The 23926-nt window shown below is 43.0% G+C and overlaps 1 protein-coding gene across 1 annotated transcript; it reads left to right on the plus strand.

Annotated features, from left to right (window-relative positions):
- Positions 1-1025: 1025 nt before the first annotated feature.
- Positions 1026-23662, plus strand: RNF2 (ring finger protein 2). The gene is made up of 7 exons (XM_056844208.1): positions 1026-1044; positions 10859-10947; positions 11453-11613; positions 12547-12762; positions 14392-14664; positions 15676-15847; positions 23300-23662. Exons 2-7 carry the CDS (start codon positions 10861-10863, stop codon positions 23399-23401), a joined length of 1011 nt encoding a protein of 336 aa, XP_056700186.1. The 5' UTR covers positions 1026-1044; positions 10859-10860; the 3' UTR covers positions 23402-23662.
- Positions 23663-23926: the final 264 nt, after the last annotated feature.

Raw genomic sequence — 23926 nt, forward strand, 5'->3', positions numbered from 1 at the left:
AAATGTTATATATAAAAAAAAAAACCCCGGCAGAGAGGGCGAATTTGTGGGAGAATGGGAGGCATGGACAATATAGCCAGATCTATATATGAAGTACTGTACTGAATTAGAAACTAAATGCAAAGGTGACAGGAAAGTTATCGATAGAGGAGGTGGGAGGGGAAGTCAATGTTAATATTTGAATTAATTAGTTATATAGAATCGCGATATATTGTTTATAGCATATAATTATGTTAATGAATGATGGAAATTACAGTACTATAAAAAAACAATAAAAAATGTTATATAAAAAAAAAAACCCGGCAGAGAGGGCGAACTTGTGGTAGAATGGGAGGCATGGACAATATACTGTCAAAATGAATTTAAATTGGGAAGTATTGGAGGTTATGTTTTGTTCTAATTCAATTGATCGAGGCAGAAACATTATTAAGGTTAACGATTTAGATTTTAAGAACTGTAGCCAGATCTATATATGAAGTACTGTACTGAATTAGAAACTAAACGCAAAGGTGACAGGAAAGTTATCAATAAGATAAGAGGAGGTGGGAGGGGAAGTCAATGTAAATATTTGAGTTAATTAGTTACACAGAACAGCGATATAGTGTTTGTATCCTATAATTATGTTCATGAATGATGGAAATTTTATAAAAAATAAATAAAAAATGTTATAAAAATTAAAAAAAAAACCGGCAGAGAGGGCGGCGCCTGCAGCCTGCCAAAGGAGTGAAGAGAGAGGCGGCGCCGGTGAGCAGACTCCCCTCCCTCCCCCCCTCCCTCCCCCCCCCCCCGGCCGTTTCAGGCCTCGGCGGCCCTGAATACCACGCCTCCCTCCTTTTTCTTCCCGGCGTGCATTGCGGCGGAGGCGGTTGCCTGCCGCTCGCCATATTGCGCTGCTTCCAGGTGGGGGAGGGGAGCGGAGGCGGCCGTTGTGGACTGGCCTCAGCCCTGGCTGCGGGAAGAGGGGAAGGCGGCGGCCACGGCAAGAGAGCCGAGCCGGGGGACGGGAGCGGGCGTGTCTCCGAGAGGGGGCGAGCAACGGGGCCGGTGAGGAGGAGGAGGAGGAGGAGAGGAGGAGGAGGAGGAGGAGGAGGAGGCGGCTCGCTCAGCTGTGTGTCTGTGTCGCTGAGTCTCCAAGGGGGGGAGGGGAGCCTCCCTCAGCGGCGCCGGGGAGGGTGGTGGCAGCCCCGGCCTCGCCCTCTGCAAAAAACCCCAGGCGGGCGCGCTGACTTGGGAGGCCGCTGGTGGGTTTACTCTCGAGTAAGCGCGGGGGGGGGATCGGGGTGTCCGGTCCAGATCTCCTGCCCGTCGGGTCACCCCCCCCCTCTTTTCCTTCGACTTCCCAGTCTGGTGGTGGTGGTGGCGGCCGCTCGCGCCCCTCCTTTTCATTTTTTTATAACCTTTTTTATTGTTTTTTTATAGTGCAGTAGTTTCCATCATTCGCTAAGGTAATCATATGATATAAACAATATTTCTCTATTCTATATAACTAATTAGTTCATATGTTTACGTTGACTTCCCCCCTCCCTCCTCTATCTTTTTGATAGCTTTATTGTCATTTGCATTTAATTTATTGTCATTTGCATTTAATTTCTAATTCAATACAATACTTCATATATAAATCGGATTACATTTCTTAAAAACTAAATCTTTAATTGGTTCTTGTAGGTTATCCTGGCTGGGTGACCGTGGTCTTGGTATTTTCTTTCCTGACGTCTCGCCAGCAGCTGTGGCCGGCATCTTCAGAGGAGTAACACTGGCATCTTCAGAGGAGTAACACTGTCCTCCGAAGATGCCGGCCACAGCTGCTGGCGAAACGTCAGGAAAGAAAATACCAAGACCACGGTCACGCAGCCCGGATAACCTACGAGAACCAATGAACTCTGACCGTGAAAGCCTTCGACAATATTTTAAATCTTTAATCTTAATAATATTTCTACCTTAATCAATTGAATTAGGGCAAAACATAAGCTTCAATACTTCCCAATTTAAATTCATTTTCACAATATATTGTCCATGCCTCCCATTCATTCCCCTCCTTTTCATTTGATGGGATGCGTGGCGAGGATTGTCTTCCTCCATCGCGGCCCCCTTCGGCTGTCATGAGCGTCTCCTCCAGATTGGGGTGGGGGGGGGCGTCGAAGTCTTAACTGTTCATCAGAGGAGGATGCCCCTTGTGCAGCCTCTGCACAGTTATTCCAGTTCAAGCCTATTGGCATCCATGACTTTAGAGTCGAGTCAATAACTGTGCCTAGGATTGCCCTGCTTAATGCACCAGCAGTTCTTTTTATTTAGTAGAAAAGGGCAAGAGTCCAGTGGCTCATGAAAGCTCATACCCTACCAGAAAATATTTTTGTTAGTCTTTAAGGTGCTACTGGACTCTTGCCCTTTTCTACTACTGCAGACAGACCAACAGGGCGACCCACTGCGAATTATCTTTTTATTTAGTTTGCTTGGCTGCATTCATATACTACAAAGAGAAAATTGGAAGTCGGGTAGCTTTTGTGGGAGTTATATGATCCAGTTTGCCGATGGTGTAGTATATGTGCTCACGGGTGGATTACTAGGGGATGTGGAGGGACTTTATTACACCTAGAGAGGAAAGTGTATGCCTGTCGGCATCTTGCTTGATGCCAATCTGTCCTATGAGTACTGTAAATCAAAGGATAGAGCCAGCAGAGTAACTGCTGGGGGAGATTGTATAAGCTGGGATCTAGTGCCACCTGATAGACGAACACAATTTTATTCAAGTACATGTTTTCATGGAATAAGCCCACTTCATAAGAACTTCGGCGTATCTGTGTCTGGTTTCCCTTGATACTTTGTTAGATTTTTGAGCTCTGGCAGGATCCATGGAAGGGTGTCAGAGTCTCGGTGGAGCTTTCTAGAAAAGGAACATCTCATAGTGTTGCTGGATTTTGACATGAGGCTGATTCCATTTATCCTTTTTGTGGACGCATCGGAACGGTAAAGTGACTGTGTGGTACTGTGCCTGTTTATGGTAGTACCCTATTAGGTTTCCCTCTTTCTAATTAGTGAGGGCAGGCAGGGTCTTCTGCATGGAGTGCAGTTGGATCAGTCAGTCACTCCTGTTGCAGATGTTCATTAGAATTATGTACCTTCAGGAGGTTGTCCGTTGTGGGTCTATGTGGCTGACTGTGCTAGGTTTGCCTCCTTCCAATCAGGAGAAACATTCAGATCAGTGAATCATGCAGAAAATGTGAGTGGGATTCTTAGAGGGTGGGTGATTCTCACTGATACGCTAAACCTTAGTGTATGGAAGGATGACATGTGTCTTCAGTTTTGATTTGGAAACTACTGTGTCTCAACTGTCAGGCATTCAGGAAACACTTCTTCATAACTAATCACACTTTCTTTTTTCATTTGCTTCTGAGGAAAACATTCTCAAATACTACCAATTCATCCAGTAAGGTGCTTCCAATAAGGAATGCAGTAGAACGCACAATATTACTGAAACACTGTCTTGCCTAATGTAATTTTAAATCCTAATAAGATTGCTGGTGATTTAATTTGGTATAATGAGTGAAATTGTTTCTTCTGCTTCTTGTTCTAATTTTTATTGTACAGTATTGTCTCTCTCCCCTTCCTTCCAAATGCAGCTTAATTATTTTCTCAACAGTGATCTGAACCAAGGTGATGTGACCTTGTTGTCTTCCTCTTCTTTTTCTTAATACATTTTGCTGTTGTAAAAATCGATGTCTAGTAACTGTAGTGTGTGTGTGTGTGGGGGGGGATTTGTTGCTGCATCTTGTGCGTTTGAACCCACTCTGTGTTAACTGCCTGGAAAAGTTTTAGTAGCCATCTTCTCCCCATCTTGAGTGTAAACATGAAGTTGAAGTGGCTTTAGCATACTGACCTGTCTGTGACAGAAATAAGATTATCTATCTAAAAGGTCAAGTGGACAAAGCATAAATTGGAGTCTGATTTCTAGATGAAATTGCCTGCGCTCAAGATATATTAGAACTAGTCAGGAGAAAGAAGTGGTTCATTGTTGAGTTCTTTGGTGCTGTTGATGATTAGTTTCTGCAGCTGTTGAACAAGAAGTGTCTGTGTTTCCGTGATCAGGTCAGTAAGACAGCTACTGAAGTTCAGGTAACAAGTTAAGATTCAAGTAAATCTAGTACTACGACTGAAGTTGTTGAAACTTTTCCTGTGGTAAAATTCACACTGAAATTTGGTGTTCCTCCTTGGACAAAACATCAGGGAATTTTGGGGGAAGCTAGAAACTTTGATAGTAGTGAAGTTTTGAATGGCTTTCTACATAGTCGTACTTGTGACTCTCTTTTTGTGTGGCATTTAATGATCTGTTGGAGTGCTCACACAGTGTCATAGCAGGCTTCCCAATATCTCAGAAAAAAATCGTTACCTCTTTCTCTCAACATTGTGTGGATGCGGAGTGGGGTGGATACCATTTGAACAGCCTGAGCTTGTTTCAGGAAGGGTAGGATAAATGTAATAAAATCTAAGGATCACTTCATATGATGCATTTTGGACTTGGGAGGCAATTCCCATGTTCAGGCTGTGCACACATGTCTACATAAAGTATTAGTTATAGTTTCCACATGTATAAATTGTAGCTTTCCCTTTCAAAAAAATGCAACAGTGAGGGCTTGATCCTGAAAGAAACGAGTGCAACAGGCACATGTCCATAATAACTACTGATATGTATGGTAATTGGTTCCTAAGTTAACAGTGCATTATATGAAGTGACCTGAAAATGAAACAATGATTTCATCTCCAGGCATCTAAGCTGACAAATTGAAAACTGGAGGCTCTCAATGTATCTGCTTCACTATCTTCTATAAAAGGAATTTAAGAAAGGGAACAAAATCCCTACAAACGCTATAGTATCTGTCCCTTGCCCCCGGTGGCATTCAGCACAGAAACAAGCATGTCAGCATTGGGCTTCCTTAGTCACGGTATTGGGGGCATCCAGTCAGCATGAGTCATGTGGTACCAAAACCCGTGTAGGGGCTGTTAAGCCAACTGCTATAGCACAATGTTCTTGAAACCAAGAGTTCAAATCCTACCCTCTGTATACTTAGAGCCATTGGATTTTGGATGTTCCCTATCATGAAAGGTAGCCCTATCAGCAGCCATTAGTTGCCCTATCCAAATGCATCCTTCTTGTTCAGAAGTGGTATGTCTCCAAGCACCTGATGCTATGATGAATGGGAAAGGGTTGTTGCTTTCAGGCTGTGATTTAAAATGGACAAGAAGCCACAGGCTGGCCACTGCTTGAAGCAGAATAATGGGTTAGATTCTTATGTGAGGTTGTTATGTCTGCTTAACAGCCCTGTATAGCTTAAGAGAGAGTGACTGGCCCCGGGCTGTTGGCTGAGCTTCATGGCTGAGTGGTCAGTGAAGATTTTAAACTGGGCTTCTTGGTTCCATGTCTTTACACTACAATGGCTGTTGAATCTCCCTGAGTCACTTGCTGACAGTTTTGAGCAAGCCAGCGCCAAAGGACCAGTAATGTAGGAAAGAATGAGATATTCACTGGATTTGCAGGTGTTGAAAATTGTTACAGTGCAGACTTGTTAAAGGCATTACATTTCCCTCCTCTATATCCCTCTTGTCAGCTACAAATTGGTATACTACAGTTGGAAAAGCTCATTTCCTTTCTCCTACTTCAAACCCTTCAAGGAATTGGTGAAGCCGTGTGAGATTACAAATGGTCTTACATTTCCTAACACTGGCTGCAGCCAAGATTCTAGTTGTGGGGAAAAATGGATCTAAAACATACAGGAATATTTTTGGCTGTGCTTTAGATCAGATGTTTGCTTAACATAATTCACAGAAATGTTCAGGGGTATGTGTTTTAAAAAAATATTGGTAAGACTAACAGTTCCCTAGTAGTTTTATATTTATACAATAAATAAACAAGTACTACTTATGTATTCTAAACTCTAATACCTGTTGATTGAATAGGCTTTTGTCCCACAAAATAATATATAATGCATGTTTTTAAAAGAAACTAAAATACCTTCCTTGAGGTAATCTGAAGACAGTGGAGGAGTATGTTGAATCCTTAATATATATTTCTTTATCTTTGTGTGCTAAGGCTGCATGTATGTCTGTTGCATTCTTATACTAGTCTTTACTAGAACTCCCACTGAAGCTTCTCCAGAAGCAAATTTCAAAGTGAATTTTGAAATGTCAGAATAACTTAGAGGAAAGCCAAAGTACTGTAAGAGTACTAAAATGGTGGGGAGTCTGCCCGTCCATAGACTGTCCCCACCAGATTTATCCTAAAGCAAAGTATGAAGCTGAATTTGGAACATCTTGCGGTGTGGTATAGCAGTTGGAGTGTTAAACTACAGCTGGGAGTGTTAAACTACAGCTGGGAAGAACAAGGTTCAAGTCCCAGTTAGGCCCTGAAACTCAGTGACCATGGACCAGTCACTGGGCCATGACTGGGGGTGTGAGGAGGGCAGCCACCGTCCCTGTGGCATGCAGAGGGAGCAGCAGAACTGCCTCTCCTACCAGGCACAGAGGTGCCTACAGGAAAGGCAGTTCTGTCGTCCTCTCTGCATGCCATTGGGACCCTAACCAGTCATTCTCTATCAGCCTTACCTACTTCATAGGGCGCTTGTGAGAATAACATTGGGGAAGAAGCCCATCATGTATGCCAGCCTGTGTTCCTTATAGGATAAACATCAAATAAATACATGGTGGGATTCCAATTAGAAATTTCGGTAATCCTAGGAGGTTTATACACACACCTACTTTTAATCTCCGTAACAGTGATAACTTGCTAACTGTTCTACATGTTGAAGGTTGTGAAATTACAGTTACATGTTTGTCCTGCCTTTGGCTTTCTAGTAGGGAGGGAAAGTGGTGATATTTTCTGCCACTCTAGTTGTTGCTCGTGCTTTTTTTTAAGCCACAGTACATTTGAACAGACATTAATGAAATGGATATGAGGAAAGAAAAGTATGGTTTCTCTGAGGTCATGAGATTTTATTTTGGAGGCTTTCCCGCCCTGCAGCTTCAATATGCAATAGGTGGGTTTTTGCTTGGGACACTTTGGGCGAAAACGCATGGTCGCTTTATCCTTCTTTAATCCCTGTTTTAGCCAGGATCGGACGCACATTAGGCGAAACGCATGCGTTCGATCCAGGCTGAATCCTGGCTGAAACAGGGATTAAAGGAGGATAATGCGACCATGCGTTTTCGCCCATAGTGGAATTTTACTGTATTTGGTGAATGTTTATGTGGTAGAACTGTGCAACTCTTATTAGTATAGAGCTTTTGCTTCTTTGAAACTCTGAGCAGGATTTTTGAGTTTAATCAGGTATGACTGATTGGCTAATGCAACTTTTAGGCACTGTGAAGACCTGGCAATTAACCTCGGCTTGAATTGCAGCAACATTCAGGTTTGTCTGTTGTAGTACTTTTGCACCCTAGGAACTGTGTACAATATGATAGACCTCTTATTAGAGGTATATGGGCTAGGGTTGTAAAAACATTTGCATAATATATATATGGTTTTTGTTTCCCATTAGTCAAGAACACATGAACCTGTTTTTGTGGAATGTATACTGCTATTTAGCTGTCAGGCTAGGTAGTAGTTGTGGTTTAATTTAAGTTTATTGTTGTAATCACATGGTCATAACAAGCATAAAAGCAAAATCATAAGCATAAAATACAAATAAATTGTACAACTATAAAATACTAGATGCCAAAAGTGGTTAAATTCAGAACAGAACCTAAAACTACAGTTTAACCAAGTGTCCATCAAGGTTAGCGAGTAAAATATTTTTTTCTGATTTTAAAAGATGATAAGGCAAAAATAGCCACCTGACAACTGACATAGGGGAAAATATCTGCCAGCAAAAACTCAGTAGGTTCCGTGTCTGTGCCTGAAGTAGTTGTGTCTAAGTAGACAGTCTATGTGGTAGCTTACATTTTAGAGTTCAGAATTTTAAAATCTCAAACTGAATGGAGGACAGAGGGAGGTGATTGAAGGCTGGTTGCTTATACCTCAATGGCTCTTTACTCTGCATTGATGGAGTATTTTCCTTTCTGCTGCTCATCTTGGATGTTCTCTGTCTCCCCAATAGTATGCTTTCAGGTTTCTGTTGGCTTTCCAACGGCTTCTCTTCTCTCTGTACCTTTGTGTTCCTTTGTGTAAACTTCCCTGGTTGATGCCCCCCTCCCATAACCCGCCCCATAGAGTAGGATTCTGTTTGATTTCAAGACAGATCTGACAACATGAGCAGCGGCTAATGAAAGCTCATATTGAATGAAATGTTAGTCTTTAAGATGCCACTGGTCTTTTTGATACATTTAGTTGGATCCTCACCTCCTGCCTGCCTGCCTGCGGAGCCTTTTGTCTGATCTATCCTTATATGAATATCCGGCTCTTCATTGCCCCCAAGCAACAGAACATGTTCACTAAAGCCTTACTGATGGCTGTGGTGTAAAAAGTCCAGCTCTGCACTGTTTTGAATAATAAAATGCCAGTTCCTATGTTGTCTTAATTGCAACGGGAGGGAGGGATCTGAAAAGGCAACAAGAGTGTATATTGTGGTTTACGGGATGCTAATTTACAAGCAGATCTGTCATTTAAAATAAGGAAAACTACAAAAAAATTCACTGTGATAATCTACTTGCCAGTTGGTAAAATAAAATCTAAATAAAGTAAATAAATTGGTATGATTCAGGCATTGAGAAATGTAAGGCTCAAAAAAGTTAACTTACTAGTGTCTTCTGACAAATACTATTATATTATCCTTCACATAATGAAACGACTTCTGAATTCATGAATGCTTAAATTTCTTCTCTTCCTGGTTTATGTTTAACATGAGAAATTCTGCTGTGCCTGTTTTTTAAAAAAACTTCAGAGGCAGATGGACTGGTATCTAAACTATTTTCCCTAGAAAATCAGATCTGATGTTGGTAGGAATTAGGGGATTTATTTAGTGATCCCCGCCCCTTGCCTTTTCACCTAAATTCTCAAGGCAGCTTAGGACAAAATAGTAAAATAACTTGCTACACTAAAAAAAACAATAAAAGCAATAAAAAGCAATTAAAAAGAAGAACATGCAGCCTTCAAGGAAAGACCCAGGGGTATAGAACAGTTTTCATGCAAAACTTTAAAAGAAGTGTTACCGTATATACTGATAACTTTAGATGGTATCAAGTTAATTTTCTAATTAGCTATTCAGAAAGGTGTGGATTAGACTAGCAAATCTCAAAACAGTTTTCATTAGAAAGATAATGGGAAATGCCGCCCCCTGCCGCCTTTGAAGCAATTTAATACTACACACTTGGGGCTATGAAATAGGCAAAGTGGCATATCTGACACTTCAGCACCACATAGAAAATGATGAGACATAAGGCCACATGGCATCCAACTTGGAATTGCATAAAAATGCTGCTGCTGCTTTGCATCGACATATTCCTTTCTCTGTGTAACATGTCCACTTATAATTTGATTCGTACAGAGTTCTGTGGTAGCTTCCATTCTAGAATCAAGATGTGATGTTGAGGCGTAACCATTGTATCAGAATTTGATTACTCAAGAATGAAATAGGATATTTCACACTTCCAAACCCATTCTATGCAACTTTGGTTTTAATAACGAGGTGGTTGAAATCCTGTTATAAACTGTTGTGTGGGTAATGTTGAAATTAGGTCATTTCTCGTCTTCCTGTGTTTGGGGTTAACTTCTTACCTAATAAACGTAGAACAATCTATACCTGAATGACTAGGATTTTTAGCAAAGGAGGTAATGGTAGAAAGAATTCAGGGGCTCTTTCTCATTCCCTGCCCCCTAGGAGTTTCCTGCTTCATAGTGGAGAATGGCTTCAATCTGTTTCTGGGCCACCACAATCTCTTTTTTTCCTATGGGAAACAAATCTACTTTTGGGTTCCACAATCTGACTGAAACTGTAAGCTGCTTAGATTCCATTACTCTCTCAGGGCCAAACTACACGTTTTGGTTTTTAAAGAGTTAACTCGGGAGCCTCTGACACAACTTGGGTTGTGTACAGCCACAAAGCAGCTATAGCGAATGTCTTCTAAAAAAAAAAAGACCCACCACCTAAATGGACTCATAATGTCATCACTGGGGGAGGAAGGGCTCCTGCCTTTCCCCCAAGGTATTTTGCCTGTGCAGAGTTTGGGGCGGGGGAGTTTTTTCCTTGTTTTTGCTGCTCCACATGGAGTATTCTATTCACACGAAGTGGCAAAAGTGGAGAAATGACTCCTACCCAGTGCTGTTTCCAAATGGGAAAATAGCTTGGGGGTGAGGCAGAAGCCTTTCCTCCCCCAGGAGTGGCATTCTGAGCCCATTTGGGCTCACCTTCATCTTTAAAAAGCCATTCCCTGCAGCGGCTGTGGGGTTCCCCAGACCCAACTCTTAAAAACCCAAATGTGCAGTTTGGCCCTTACTGAGAAATCCCATGTGTTCATTGGCGCTTGTGGATTAGAATGTGTGCTGGAGAGCTACCTCTAATGTTTCTGTAGTCCATTGATGGGTATCCCTGGACTAAAAGACCTTCTGTATGAAATTAGGGAGAATGTGTCTAAACTGGAAGTAATCAGAGGGATGTTGTCGGAACACCAGTCTCCTTCTCCTCCTCTGGTGCTCACTCTTTCTTCCTTTGCAATCATTCTGCACTACGATGGCAGGGATTACTAGAGCTGGGTTATTTAAAAGGGTGCTGTGCATGATTCAATCATGTGGCATCTACCCACACACACACCAATACTACAGCAGAATGGCCAAATTGTGTCTGAATCCACCCCAATATGCTTGAGTGAAAATGCCCAGTGCTAATAACCTATTTAAATGCTTGATTTTGATGTTGTTGTTTTTTGTCTTTTAAAGCTATGTCTCAGGCTGTGCAGACAAATGGAACGCAGCCACTAAGCAAAACGTGGGAGCTCAGCCTGTATGAACTTCAGAGAACACCTCAGGTACTGCAGGGTTGCTTTTTACATCTTCATTTAGGTTGCAAGGGACGCAGCATGGTTGTGAATGTGATTTAACCCCTGCCCCCTGGACTTGTTTAGCCAGCATGGTATAGTGGTTAAGAGTGGCGGACTCTAATCTGGAGAACCAGGTTTGATTCACCACCCCTCCACATGCAGCCTGGTGGGTGGCCTTGGGCTAGTCACAGTTCTGTTAGAAGTCTCTCAGCCTCACCTACTTCATAAGGTGCCTGTTGTGGGGAGAGGAAGGGATTGTGATTGTAAGTTGCTTTGAGACTCCTAAAGGTAGAGAAAAATGGGGTATAAAACCAACTGCTTCTAATTTGTAATCTAAAATGGTGCAACAAAGCTCAGATTGTGGATTTTCACCTCATGAAATAGGAAGCACATATGAGTCTTTAAGAAAAACATTTTTCAGTGTGTAACATTTTAAGATAATATCCTGGCCAGGTTTAAGTTACTGTTGCCTGAGAGCTCTATTTACTATTAGGAAGCAATAACAGATGGCTTGGAAATAGTGGTGTCACCCCGAAGCCTCCACAGTGAGCTGATGTGTCCTATTTGTTTGGATATGTTGAAAAACACCATGACTACAAAGGAATGTCTCCATCGTTTTTGTGCTGACTGTATCATCACAGCCCTCAGGAGTGGGTAAGTAAGGAAAAAGTTACACATGAAATCTGGACTACAGCTCCTGCACAGTACCTTTGTGATTCTGGGTACACTGTTGGAGGCATTTGCTTTACTTTCCCCCAACCTCAGTTGTCCTGCTGTTCATATGGCCAGTACCAAGACTCTAAAGGTGTTCTATTTGCAGCACTGGAGGAGAGGGAGGACTTTTAGTTAGTGCATTTGTTAGTGTCTGTTTCTCCCCCCCCCCCTTTATCCTCACAACAACTCTGGGAGAAATATCACTGGAGAGATGGGGATGGATCCAGAGTTACTCAGGCCTCTCTGGCCCAAGTCTAACACTATCCAGTGTGCTATATTACAAGCTATCATTTGTATGGACCGGGGAGAAGGGGTGCACAAGGAATTCCTCTTCCTTTCCCCTCCCTCACTCACTAGGGCCTGGGCCACACTTTGAACCTCCCTCTGTCTTTTGCCCCCACTTCTGCTTGCTGTATCTTGAATCACAACTTTTGACATGTGTGATCTCAGAGTGAAGCAAAAATAAGTCTTGATGCATTCAGTTTACACATGTCAAAGTATTTATTATCAGTAGCCAGTGCGGTGTAGTGGTTAAGAGCGGCAGACTCTAATTTGGAGAACCAGGTTTGATTCCCCACTCCTCCATATGAAGCCTGCTGGGTGACCTTGGGCCAGACAGACTTCTCTCAGAATTCTCTCAGCCCCACCTACCTCACAAGGTGCCTGTTGTGTGTGTGTGTGTGGGGGGGAAGGCGATTGTCAGCTGCTTTGAGACTCCTTGTGGTAGAGAAAAGCAGCGTATAAAAACCAACTCTTCTTATTTTACAAAGCTGTCTAGGCATTGGTTCAAACAGCAAACTCTTAGCTTACAAAGCATGGAATGAAGGACATATTTGTGGCACTGGTTTTCGCTTTTTTTTCTTCTGTTTTTAGAAACAAGGAATGCCCTACATGTCGTAAAAAGCTTGTTTCGAAAAGGTCGTTGCGACCCGACCCAAACTTTGATGCCCTCATCAGTAAAATCTATCCTAGTCGTGATGAATATGAGGCTCATCAGGAGAGAGTCCTAGCAAGGATCAGCAAGCACAATAACCAGCAAGCTCTGAGTCACAGCATTGAGGAGGGCCTGAAAATTCAGGCTTTGAACAGGTAGGAGGTTCTGAACCGTTAAAGCTGTAAGGGGGAAAAGGACTGTTGCTCAGCAGTGGAGCACGTGCTTTGCAAGGAAAAGTTTCCAAATTCAACAATCCCTGCCATTTCCAATTTAAAAAAAGAATCCGGTAGCAGGGCTGGGAGAGACATTCTCGAGACCCTGGAGAGCTTCTGCCAGTTAAAATACTTGCTTAGATTAAGCAAAGAGCTGACCTGGTATAAGGGCATCTTCATGGGTTTATTAACTTGGAGGTGTGTGAAAGGTAAAACTTGAATAAGTTCTGGCATGTTTCCTTCTGTTACTGGCAGATGTCAAGCCGTTATATCTACAGCTCCTTGCCATAAGTAACACTCTAGCAGTGTACCTACACCTCTTTTTGGAATGTACTGGCTGCAAGTATAATGTTGGTTAGAATAGCACATTTTGTTCCTTAAATGGTATTTGTACACACAAATATTGTGCAGTATTTAATGAGTCAACTGGGAAATTGTACTTTGTCAGGGTACAGAAAAGCAACCCCATTTTGCACAGTATGTTTTAGCATAGTGAATGTGATTTGTTCATTGATTGGGAAGAGTTCCCATGTTTTCCTTGAAGTTTCTCCTTACAGAGCATTGCACTTTTCCTTCTATAAAATGATCAGCATTCCCAGTGAAAGGAAGTAGATCAATTCATTTGTGCTTCCCTCATTATTTGAGAAATGTCTCTATCCATTCTCTTAAACAACCTGTAAATGAACATGCTTTGCCAATGGAGACTGGGCTCTTCAGAACCGTGTATTAGACGTGGTTGCACCACAGATCTATAGAAATATCTTCCTTAATACATTTTGCTTGCTTAATTGACTTTTAAAATCTTACATGAAGAAAATGTATTTTTTAGAGCACATTCCTAGCAGGCTTGGGCTGTAGATTTCACTTTCTGTCTTGACTGGGGTTCACACATTCATGCATTTCAATCCTGTTACCATCCTATTGACTTGTGCTTTCCTTCACAATCCCCGGTTATTAAGAATATGAATTTGTAACTCTGATATAATCATGTCCCTATACGAGATAACATGAGAAGACCCTGTGACTTCCCATCAAAGCTGGCCATGTTACTCATCTGCTTTCAAACTGACCTGCCTGTGGCTCACCTGGAATAAAAAAAAAATAGCAGCACAGCTTAGTTGCCTGCAAAACATCTGCACATCACTTGCTCATTAAGACTCTTGGATGGCTATTCTGCGTAGTCTGCACTGACTAGCCTTCTATTTGAGCTCTGTGAACCTTACTAAACTGTGTGATAGACTTATTCTTTGGTTTTGTGGGACAGATCTTGTTTTTCGGCTGGCACAAAAAGGGAGGATGGTCTAAATCAGCCACTCAATGTAGCCCTCTCATATATGGTATATGGCGTTTTTGTCCACATGGGTCCTATGATCTCTCCCCAGCATATGACTTCTGGGGGCAAAAGGGGCCCCTCTCCCTCTTATGTCATTGGCAAAGCTAGTAGGATTCAACCCTGTGTCTCACTGTAAGAATTTAAGATTGACTAACACATTTCCATTAGTGCTAGGACTCTGCATATAACTGGTTGACAGGCTTGTGTGATTTTCTGAACCTGTTCTGTATGTTCCTTAGACTACAGAGAGGCAAGAAGCAACAGATAGAGAACGGTAGTGGTGCAGAGGACAATGGTGATAGTTCACACTGTAGCAACGCTTCAACTCACAGCAATCAGGAAGCAGGGCCAAGTAACAAAAGGACCAAAACATCGGATGATTCTGGGCTAGAACTGGACAATAATAATACGACAGTTGCTATAGACCCAGTACTGGATGGTGCAAGTGAAATAGAACTAGTTTTCAGACCGCATCCTACCCTCATGGAAAATGATGATAGTGCACAGACAAGGTAAGTAGGAGCAGTTATCCTGAGTTTAGAAACTACATTGTGAATGGTAGCATGCTAGGCTCTTTGAAATGCTCCCTATTGTGTGTTTTATTAAACTCTTAAGTGCTGGGATGCTGCCCATCACACTTGGCTTGGATTGTTTTGCTTGTGAACCTGTAGCAACGAAAGTGGAATAGGATGAATCAAGACAAGATGGACATAATGCTGCTTTGGAGGGAGTAGATCCACTTCTGGTGGATGGAGTGAAGCAGTCATTTGCAGAGCAGGTTAAGAACTTGGGGGTGCTCATGGACCCTGCCTTGCTTTTTGAAAAAGTGGTTTGTTGTAGTGCTCAAGAATGTATTCTGTCAGCTACACTTGGTTTCCCAATCCTCACCTTTCTTAAACTAAGCTGACCTGGCCATACTACTCCATACTTTTGTAGCCCTGCAGTTAGATTATTGTAATGCACTCTGTATTGAGCTACCCTTGAAGACGATTTGGAAACTGCAGCTGGTTCAGACTGCAGCAGCCTAATTATGATCAGAAACTAACTGATGGAACATAACCTTGCCCATCCTAAAACAGCGACATTGGCTGCCGGTTTGTTTCTGCGACCAGTTCTAGGTTTGTTTCTGAGTCCAGTTCTAGGTTCTGGTTATGACCTTCAGCTTAACACCCATATAGCAAACAGATTGTCTCTTCCTGTATGCCCTCTTGTGCCAGCTGCAGTCTTCAGGCTGCTACCTGCCAGCTGTTCCGCCACTTAGGGTAGCCTGCCTGGCATCTACCAGAGCACATGTTTTTTCCATCATTGCTCCCACCTTATGGAGTAGGTTGCCTGAGTAGATAAATGGGGCACCATCCCTAGAATGTTTAGCAAGCACTGCAGGTCTATTTTATCAGAGCTTTTAAACGGGATATTTGGGAGCTTTATTGTATAATTTATTTGTAAGGTGCCTTGAGCCACCGGGAAAGATGGGATATAAATAACGATAACTTTTTATAGCTACATGTATACTTCTGTTGCAGATATATAAAGACCTCTGGCAATGCCACAGTTGATCACTTATCCAAGTATCTAGCTGTGAGACTGGCCTTGGAAGAACTTCGAAGCAAAGGAGAATCTAATCAGATGAATCTTGAAACAGCGAGTGAGAAGCAGTACACGATTTATATTGCTACAGCTAACGGCCAGTTCACTGTGAGTAGCTGGTTGAGCTGGAAATGTAATTGGGGCAAAAGGAAGTGCCACAGCCTTGAGATATGCTGGTACTTCAGCTCTTTCTGTGACTGGCTGGCTTAGCTAACTTACATGCATTTTTCTGCAAACTGGGATAAAGCTTCATTTTGTAGTAAATTCAAGTGTGTATGTGCCTAGGTTGATAAATGGAGCCAGAGAAGTGTTCAGTGCTTTGGGTTTGGATGTGTGATGAGAAAATTCAGGTTCAGATCTCTGCTCAGCTAGGAAGCCTTCTGAGTAGATAGTGCAGGGTCTCCATTTCTGAGGTTGTCTTTGCTCACAGGGTTGTTGCGAGATTAAAATGCAGTTCTGAACTTGTTGGGGGAAGGTTAAAATGCAAATATAATCACATCTGGCATTCTAGCTCCTCTGTTATTCTTATAGAATTTTCATACCTGTATCAGTCTTCCAGAAAAATAAGATATTTGCTAGAAAGGCCACTCTTCTATATAACAATATTTAGTGTTTTATTATTTGGGACAAAATAGGCAGCCTGCCGCTTCCAGTGCCTCAGGAATCAGTGGGATGTGAATGCTTCCTCCAGCTTCTGTGTCTCCTTTCTATAGCAGCTCACCTTGAGTAATCTGGCCATTTTAGGTGAGGCACTAGGTGACCATGACGGCTGTTTTGTATACGTGTAGATCAGCTCGTCCTGAAACTGATAGAATGAAGCCAGTGAAGCCCTTAAAAATCTATTTAAGACCATTTATTTAGACCAACCAAAGTGACACAAAACTGTGTGCAAGCTTTGTTCTGTTGGAGAGACTGGTAGGCTTGAAAAGTACTGGAGCCCAGGGAGGAATTGTTTGGTAGCTTTGGCCGTATGAGAAGAAGGCTGAGAACAACAGCCACTGTTGTGAATATAAAATCTATGGTCCATCAAATGTTTCTCTAACACTTAATGGAATGGAACCTTGGATACTCAGTGTGAGGATTCTTTCTGCTCTGGGGTATGGAGGGCATCTTGTAGCTTGGGTGTTTTCTGCTCATTGCTTGGGGAGGCAAGACCAATTTTTTTTCCAGCTTCCTTTCTCCTGGGCAGGAAACTCCCTCTCTCTCTCTGACTGACCATTGGGAGGAAAGCCGGCTCGCTCTCAGCTTGGGACGGGGTGGGGGGAGCATTCCAGGCACTCTGAAGCTTCTGAAAGCTTTCTAGTCAGTTCTCCATGGCTGGCCTGTGCAAGCGTAGTTCCCATGCAGGACTGCACAGAAGCCACAAAGATGAACAGGAAGAAATAACTTCAGAAACAATTTTGACAAACATTGAGAAGAAAACAGTAACAGGTGAGAAATTCTGAAAAGAGAAACATTAACCAGAAAGGGAGTATAATCCAAAGAAGTGAAGTAACGGAACATCTTCTCTCCCTAAAAAACAATTGCATATCTTGCATCTTCTCTTTTCCTCCTCTTTTTTTTTAATAGACTGTTGTGGTTCTTCACATTGATTTGATGCAGTATGATGGATTTACATTAACTCGGTCATCCGTCTTTCTTCTAATTGTCCAGCCCATTTGTTTAATCCATTCTTCTTGGGCGGGCAAGATGCCCTCCATACCTCAGACAGGAAGGAACCCTCACAGTGAGTATCCAAGGTTCCATTCTCGCTCTGAAGAGGAAGGCATCTTGTAGCTTGGGACCTCCAAAAGCTGTTCTTGTTCTGGGTGGGTCTCATTTATCTTCTATCACTTCTTGGAGGTCCCTCCTGCCAAATGATGCATCTGCTGATGAAAACCTATTCAGTTTATAGTGTCTTACAAACGTCGATATGGATGACCACGTGGTGGCCTTGCATTAAAGCTTGCCTATCAAAGGCAGCCGATGTTGCTGCGCTCCTGAGTGGGCAGTGATACCTGTCGGAACTGGGACCTTGTTTTTGATATACTCTTGTTGAATGCACTATCTAATGGTTTTACTTATTGCATTTGGACTGATTGGATCCACTCTTTTCCGTTGGCACCACCTAACAAATGCCTTCATTGACATGATGTAGATCCTTCTGGTGGAATTTCTTTGAGATGCCAGGATGATATTTGCCACTCCAGGGTCACAGCCCATTTCTAGAAGCCAGCTCCTCTCAATACCCAGGCAGTCAGACACAACCAGCCTGGGTCCGGGTGGCACACTGGTCCCTGTCAAAGCATGTCCGGTGAAATGAAGTCTCCATGGTCTCTGTATGGACATCTCCTTCAGGGATGCAAACTACAGTAGATGGGGCCATTCCGGAGCAATAAGAATGACCAATGCCCTCTGCTGCTGGATCTTCCTGAGTACCTTCGGGATGGTTGGTAGTGGTGGGAAGACATATAACAGTCACTGAGGCCAATTGGAGTTGAGGGCATCTGTCTGCTCCGCCGCAGAATGATAGTACCTGCTGAAAAACCTCGGAACTTGTTGATTTACAGCCGATGCAAACAGATCCACCAGAGGCATACCAAACTGGCACACAATCCTCTGGAACAACTCTTCCTTTAGTGACCATTCATTCTCATCGATAATTTAATGACTCAGCCAATCTGCTTGAGTGTTGAGTGTCTCCTGAATGTGCTCCTCCTTGATCAAAGCCAGATGAGATTCTGGCCAAGTCAGAATGCTCTTGGCTTCCCGGTGAAGCAAAGACAACCTTGAGCCCCCTTGTTTGTTGACATGGGCTTTCGCAGAGATGTTGTCCATTCTTATTAAGATGTGATGTCCCATGATCTGCTGTTGAAAGGCTAGAAGTGCTATGTATATTGCTCTTGATTCCAGTACATTGATGCTCAGCTTGTTTTCCTCGGTGGACCACAGACCCTGGACCAGAAGATCTAATAAGGAGTCCCCCTAGCCTGTTAGACTGACGTCAGTGAAAATCTGAGTTGGCTTCTTGAAAATGTATAAGCAATCCTTTCCCAGATTCTTTGGTCTGGTCCACCAGGTCAGAGACTGCTTGAGAGACAGTGGTATCTTGAGTTGTATGTTGGTTTTCTGTATAATCTCCTATTGATATGGCTGCAGGAACCACTGCATGGGCCTTGAGTGGAAACATGCCCATGGAACTGAGTCGATGCAAGACAGCGTAAGACCCAAAAAGGCTGGTCAACGTTGAAAGTCGAGTCAGTTTGGAACGCATAATCTCCTTGGCCTAGGACAGTGATGGCGAACCTTTTAGAGACCGAGTGCCCAAACTGCAACCCAAAACCCACTTATTTATCGCAAAGTGCCAACACGGCAATTTAACCTGAATACTGAGGTTTTAGTTTAGAAAAAACAACACATACATTAACATCTTTTGTTAAAAGGAAAACACAATAACCGAGCTTTCAATGATGCAAACAACTTTTTATTGAAAGGTAAAAGTTTGCATTTGGCATGCTTTTGAACAATTAATGTTTGTTCAAAGCCCCTAAGCTGGGCGGCGGGGAGTCCAGGAAAGTCAGACGCGACGGCTGCTCAACTTACCCACGCGTGCCCACAGAGAGGGCTCGGCGTGCCAAGTCCGACATGCGTGCCATAGGTTTGCCAACACGGGCCTAGGAGGTGACTTTGTTTTCTCCCTGGAAGGAAAATAATGTTTTTGCTGGTGTTTATGATCACCCCCAGGTGCTGTAGACGTTGCACAGGTGTTACATGGCTCTTTTCTGAGTTGAGGGTGCTCTTGCAATATCTGAACCACTTCGGCAGTGTGGAGTACTGCTATCTCCGTGGTTGGTGCAGATACCAAGATATTGTCGAGGTATGGGTGTATTTGTATACCTTGTCTAGGAGCCAGGGCCACCAGCATCACCAGGACCTTTGAGAACACTCTCGGACCTGAAGCATGGCTGAAAGAAAGATCCCTGAATTAGTATTGGTACTACATGTAGCAGAAGCATAGAAACTTGCAGTGATCTTTGTTTATAGGGATGTGTAGGTACGCCTCTGTCAGATCGATGGATGACAGGAAAGCATTTGGTCAGAGAGCCTCAGTGATGGAGTTCAAGGTATCCATACGGAAGTGCTTCGGAAATATAAACTTGTTGACATACTTCAGGCCTTAAACAGCCCTCCAATTTTCATTCTTTTTTGGAACAGTGAAGAAAATGGAGTACACCCCTAAGTAGTCCTCCAATGGATTGACGTCTTCTTCGTTGCAGATCTGAAGCAGATGTTGTATTGACTGTGTAGTTCTCAAATGCTTTTTTGTCTTGTGCCATCTGGGGGAGAGAACAAATCTGTCTGGAGGAATAGTTAGAAACTCTTAGGTAACCCAACTGGATTATTTTTAGTACTCTGGAATCTGGTTGCAACTGTAACCATTGATTCAGGAAGTGTAGCAATCTTCCCCCCACTTCTTAAGACCTGGTGTCACTGTTTCCCTTGTCTAAATTGCTTATAGTTCCTTTCTGAACACTGCAGCTGGAATTGGGACGGCCTACAAAAGGAACCTCTGTTGTTGTACCACTGGGGTTTCCTCTGATCCATTTTGAACCCCGGTAGAGCGTGGAAGGAGCGAAAAGAGCTACTAGTGTTAGAGACCCTGTTGTCTCTGCGTAGATGCTTTGGCATGGCTTTCTTTTTTATCCTTTGTCTCAACTAATATTTTTCCAGCTTGTCCCTGAAAAGATGTACCCCTTGAAAGGGATAAGCCATTAAAATGGATTTTTAGTGTGGATCCACTGGCCAAGCTCTTAACTGTAAGGCCCTTCTGGTGGACGAGTTGGCAGCAATAGACCTAGCTGCAAAGACCATACTATCTCAGGAGGCATCCACCAAAAAGGTTACTGCCTTCAGCATCCTATTTGCCCCTTCATGTAGCCTCTTATTTTCAGGTGGAATAAGCTGTATTAATTTTTGACCTCGGGCAATGGATGCTCTAGCTATGAGGGAGGAAGTAGCCGAGGCCCTAATTGCCAGAGCCGATGCTTCATGAACCCTTTTGGTAGCAAATTCAGCTTTTCTGTCCAGTGGATCGCTAAGGGACCCCATAACGTCCTCCGATAGCAAGACGGAAGTTGGTAATGCAGCTACCGGGGCATCTGCTAGAGGCAATTGTAACATTTGTATGGCATGGGAGGCCAGATCATATAGCTTTTTTGTAGTTCGGAAACTTCCTGTTTACCATTAGCTTTTCCCATTCTGCTCTTTCAAGGTTTCCAGAGAACTCAGGGAAAGGCACAGATTTGTCAGTCAAGGTGAGCCTGGGGAAAAATTCCTTTGACCCCTTTTGGTCTGGGTTTCTTGCCCACCGGTTCCTGAGGTGTCATGGTCTTCATTTAGATCTAAGGCCATAATGGCTTTGGTCAGAAGGGACTGAAAGTCCTCTCAACTGAAAAGCCTATTCTGTTGTTCCTCTGGGGCTGTTCCTTCTTCCTCAAGAGTCAAATTCCCCTTCCTCTTTCCTCATCCTTGTCTGTCCCCTGACATTCGGTGGAAAGGGAAGCCTGATGCTGGTTGCCCTTGTCCTCAGGCATAGCTTTCCTTTCAGCTTTTGCTAGGCACTGCGTGCTAGCAAAGGGTTGGTCTTGTCCAATATTATCATGGTCTACTGGCTCAATGTGTGGGGAGCACAGGTAGGAAATCTGGGATCCCTGATAGATGGGGCTGGGGAAGGCAATTGCAACATTTGGAACCCCTCGTTGATGCTTCTTCAGAAAATTCTTGTTCCGCTGAGCTGCCTTTGGGGGGGATTTATGCCGTCGTTACCACTTGGGGCCCATCCCGCATCAATTGGAGTAATTTGCATTACAAAGGCTGGTTTTGCCCTTTTTTCTCAGTCGCCAAATGCCTCTTTTGCTTGTGTGACTGCTGCTCTCCACCATTCTCTCTCTCCTTTTTGCCACTACCACAGCTGCTAGAGGAGGTTTGGCCTTGCTGTGCCCTGGCAGCTAGATGCCCAATGGGCTGATCGTTGGCCCAAAGAAAACCGTCAAAGAACTCACGACCAGTGGCCATTTTATTGCTCCAAGGTGAAGCCAAGGAGGAAGGGGAGGTGAACAAAAGAGATTCGAGGGCTGAGAGAGAGTCAGAAAAGCAACTAAGGCAAAAGTTACTAGACAGAAGGTTGGAACCGTAGGAAAAGATAGAAAAAGTTGAAGGTAGAAGTCTAATTCCTAGTCCCAAAGTTAATTTGCTACAGAGCTATGGCTCTAAGCTGCTCTCCCCTGTGAGGCAGGAAATGAACTGAAGAAGGCGTTTCCTGCCCAGGAGGTAGGAAGCTGAAAAAAATTGGTCCTGCCTCCCCAAGCAGTGAGCAGGAAACCCCCAAGCTACAAGATACCCTCCTCCTCAGAGCGAGAACACATGGGTCCCTTTTTAAAAGGTGGGGAAAGGAAAAAGTGGATACATATGGATTTTGTCTGGATTTTACTTTGTACTATGTGGCTGCTTGGAACTTCTACAGTGAAGTCCCTAACTCTCTGCATACTCAAACTTTGATTCTTGCAATGTTTTTTTTTTTTTGGGGGGGTGGAATACAAAAAGACACTCAGCTTAAAAAAAGCTCTGGTGGCATCAAACTGGATAGCCACCTTTTATTCTTACCTTAGAAAGCTGCAGCTATAAGCTTCTTGGCACAGCAGTTCAAACACGTTTGGGAAAAACCCCTGGCAGAATATGGTTCTTATGACTGTCTTAACTGTCGTTCTCTTCCACTCACCATTTGATCATAACATCTAAGATATGTGTCACCATGTCACAGTTATGACTTTATGTCATGTACTTGATAAGAAAGCATGTAAGAAATTTGAGATGCGTGTAAGCTATGTTTTTATGGTTGACAAGGAGGAAAAGTTGTCTAGTTAATTTTTGTATCACTCCTACTCCAGTTTAAGATCTGTAAATGTTTCTAGCACTAGTTGGAAGGACATACTGTGGGCAGGAAAGCATGTGCAACTTGAAAGTTGTCTTAAAACATCAGGTCCAACTGCATTCAAGCACTCAGGCTTTTGTCAAAGTTTTAGGCTTTGACGTTCTGAGTATCTGCCATCCAAAGTCAGAAGTAATCCAAGTCTTGGGGTGGTATTGAGCCGGAAGAGATTTCATTTGGTTTGGTATTGAGCCCTAATAGGCTTGGAGTTCTGTTTGTTTTATGTATTCTGGATTTTTTTAACATTAATTGGAAATGTAGCTCCTTTTAATAGCCTGTCCCAAGTGAATGGATAACTTACTGCTGAACTATTATGCTCCATACTAAATGATGGATTTATAAAAGAACTGGAGTGTAGTGTGGGAAGCTAGTAAAGCATCCTCTGTGTGAACCTTTTTTGCTTTGGCAGTGGGGTTGACAGCTGGTTTATATTAGCCTATTTATAGATTGAATGTGACTAAACACTGTTTTCTAAATGATGTTTACGATGTGCTGTGTCAATGCTTTGTTTCTCTGGCTATGTATTTGATTCAGTTTCACATGTAATAATCTTCTGTTTCTGGTTTTGGTTCCAATTGTAACTTTGTTTTTAGGTGTTAAATGGCTCTTTTTCCTTGGAGCTGGTAAGCGAAAAGTACTGGAAAGTGAATAAGCCTATGGAACTCTACTATGCGCCAACAAAGGAACACAAATAAGCTTGACAGAAGCTTTGAGTTGGAACTGTAATTGCTTTTATAGCTCTGGCTTACTTTGAGTGAAACACCATCCTTTGCATCATGGACATCTGCTGAGAGAGACCTGGATTTCTTGGTGAATATTCTTTACAATTAGACAGTATTTTGTGTGATATTTATGTCTCCCCCCCCCCCAGAGGACTGAACGATCTGTACATTCCATTGTTGCTGTCAAACATGCATTTTAATTTGGTGGGTTTTGTTTCATATGTGTAATATTAGAAGCAGCCAATGTATTTGGGGGGTATCATGGTGGTTGGCTTCAGAGTGGCAGAGTTCGGCCAGCACTTTGGTAAGTATTGGCAAGAGGTAATAGTAGGGAGGTTACATCATATGGCTAGAATCATTTTTCTAGTAACTGACTACATGTGATGTGTAAAAAGAATAACAAAACAGCTGGTGCTGCAGGGCCAGAGTAGCTGATTTTTTCTTTTTTCTTTTTCACAACTCTCCCACACATTGCCCAGGAGAGGCTTTTTTTATTTG

Source organism: Euleptes europaea, chromosome 2, assembly GCF_029931775.1.
Source record: "Euleptes europaea isolate rEulEur1 chromosome 2, rEulEur1.hap1, whole genome shotgun sequence".
Classification (NCBI taxonomy): domain Eukaryota; kingdom Metazoa; phylum Chordata; class Lepidosauria; order Squamata; family Sphaerodactylidae; genus Euleptes; species Euleptes europaea.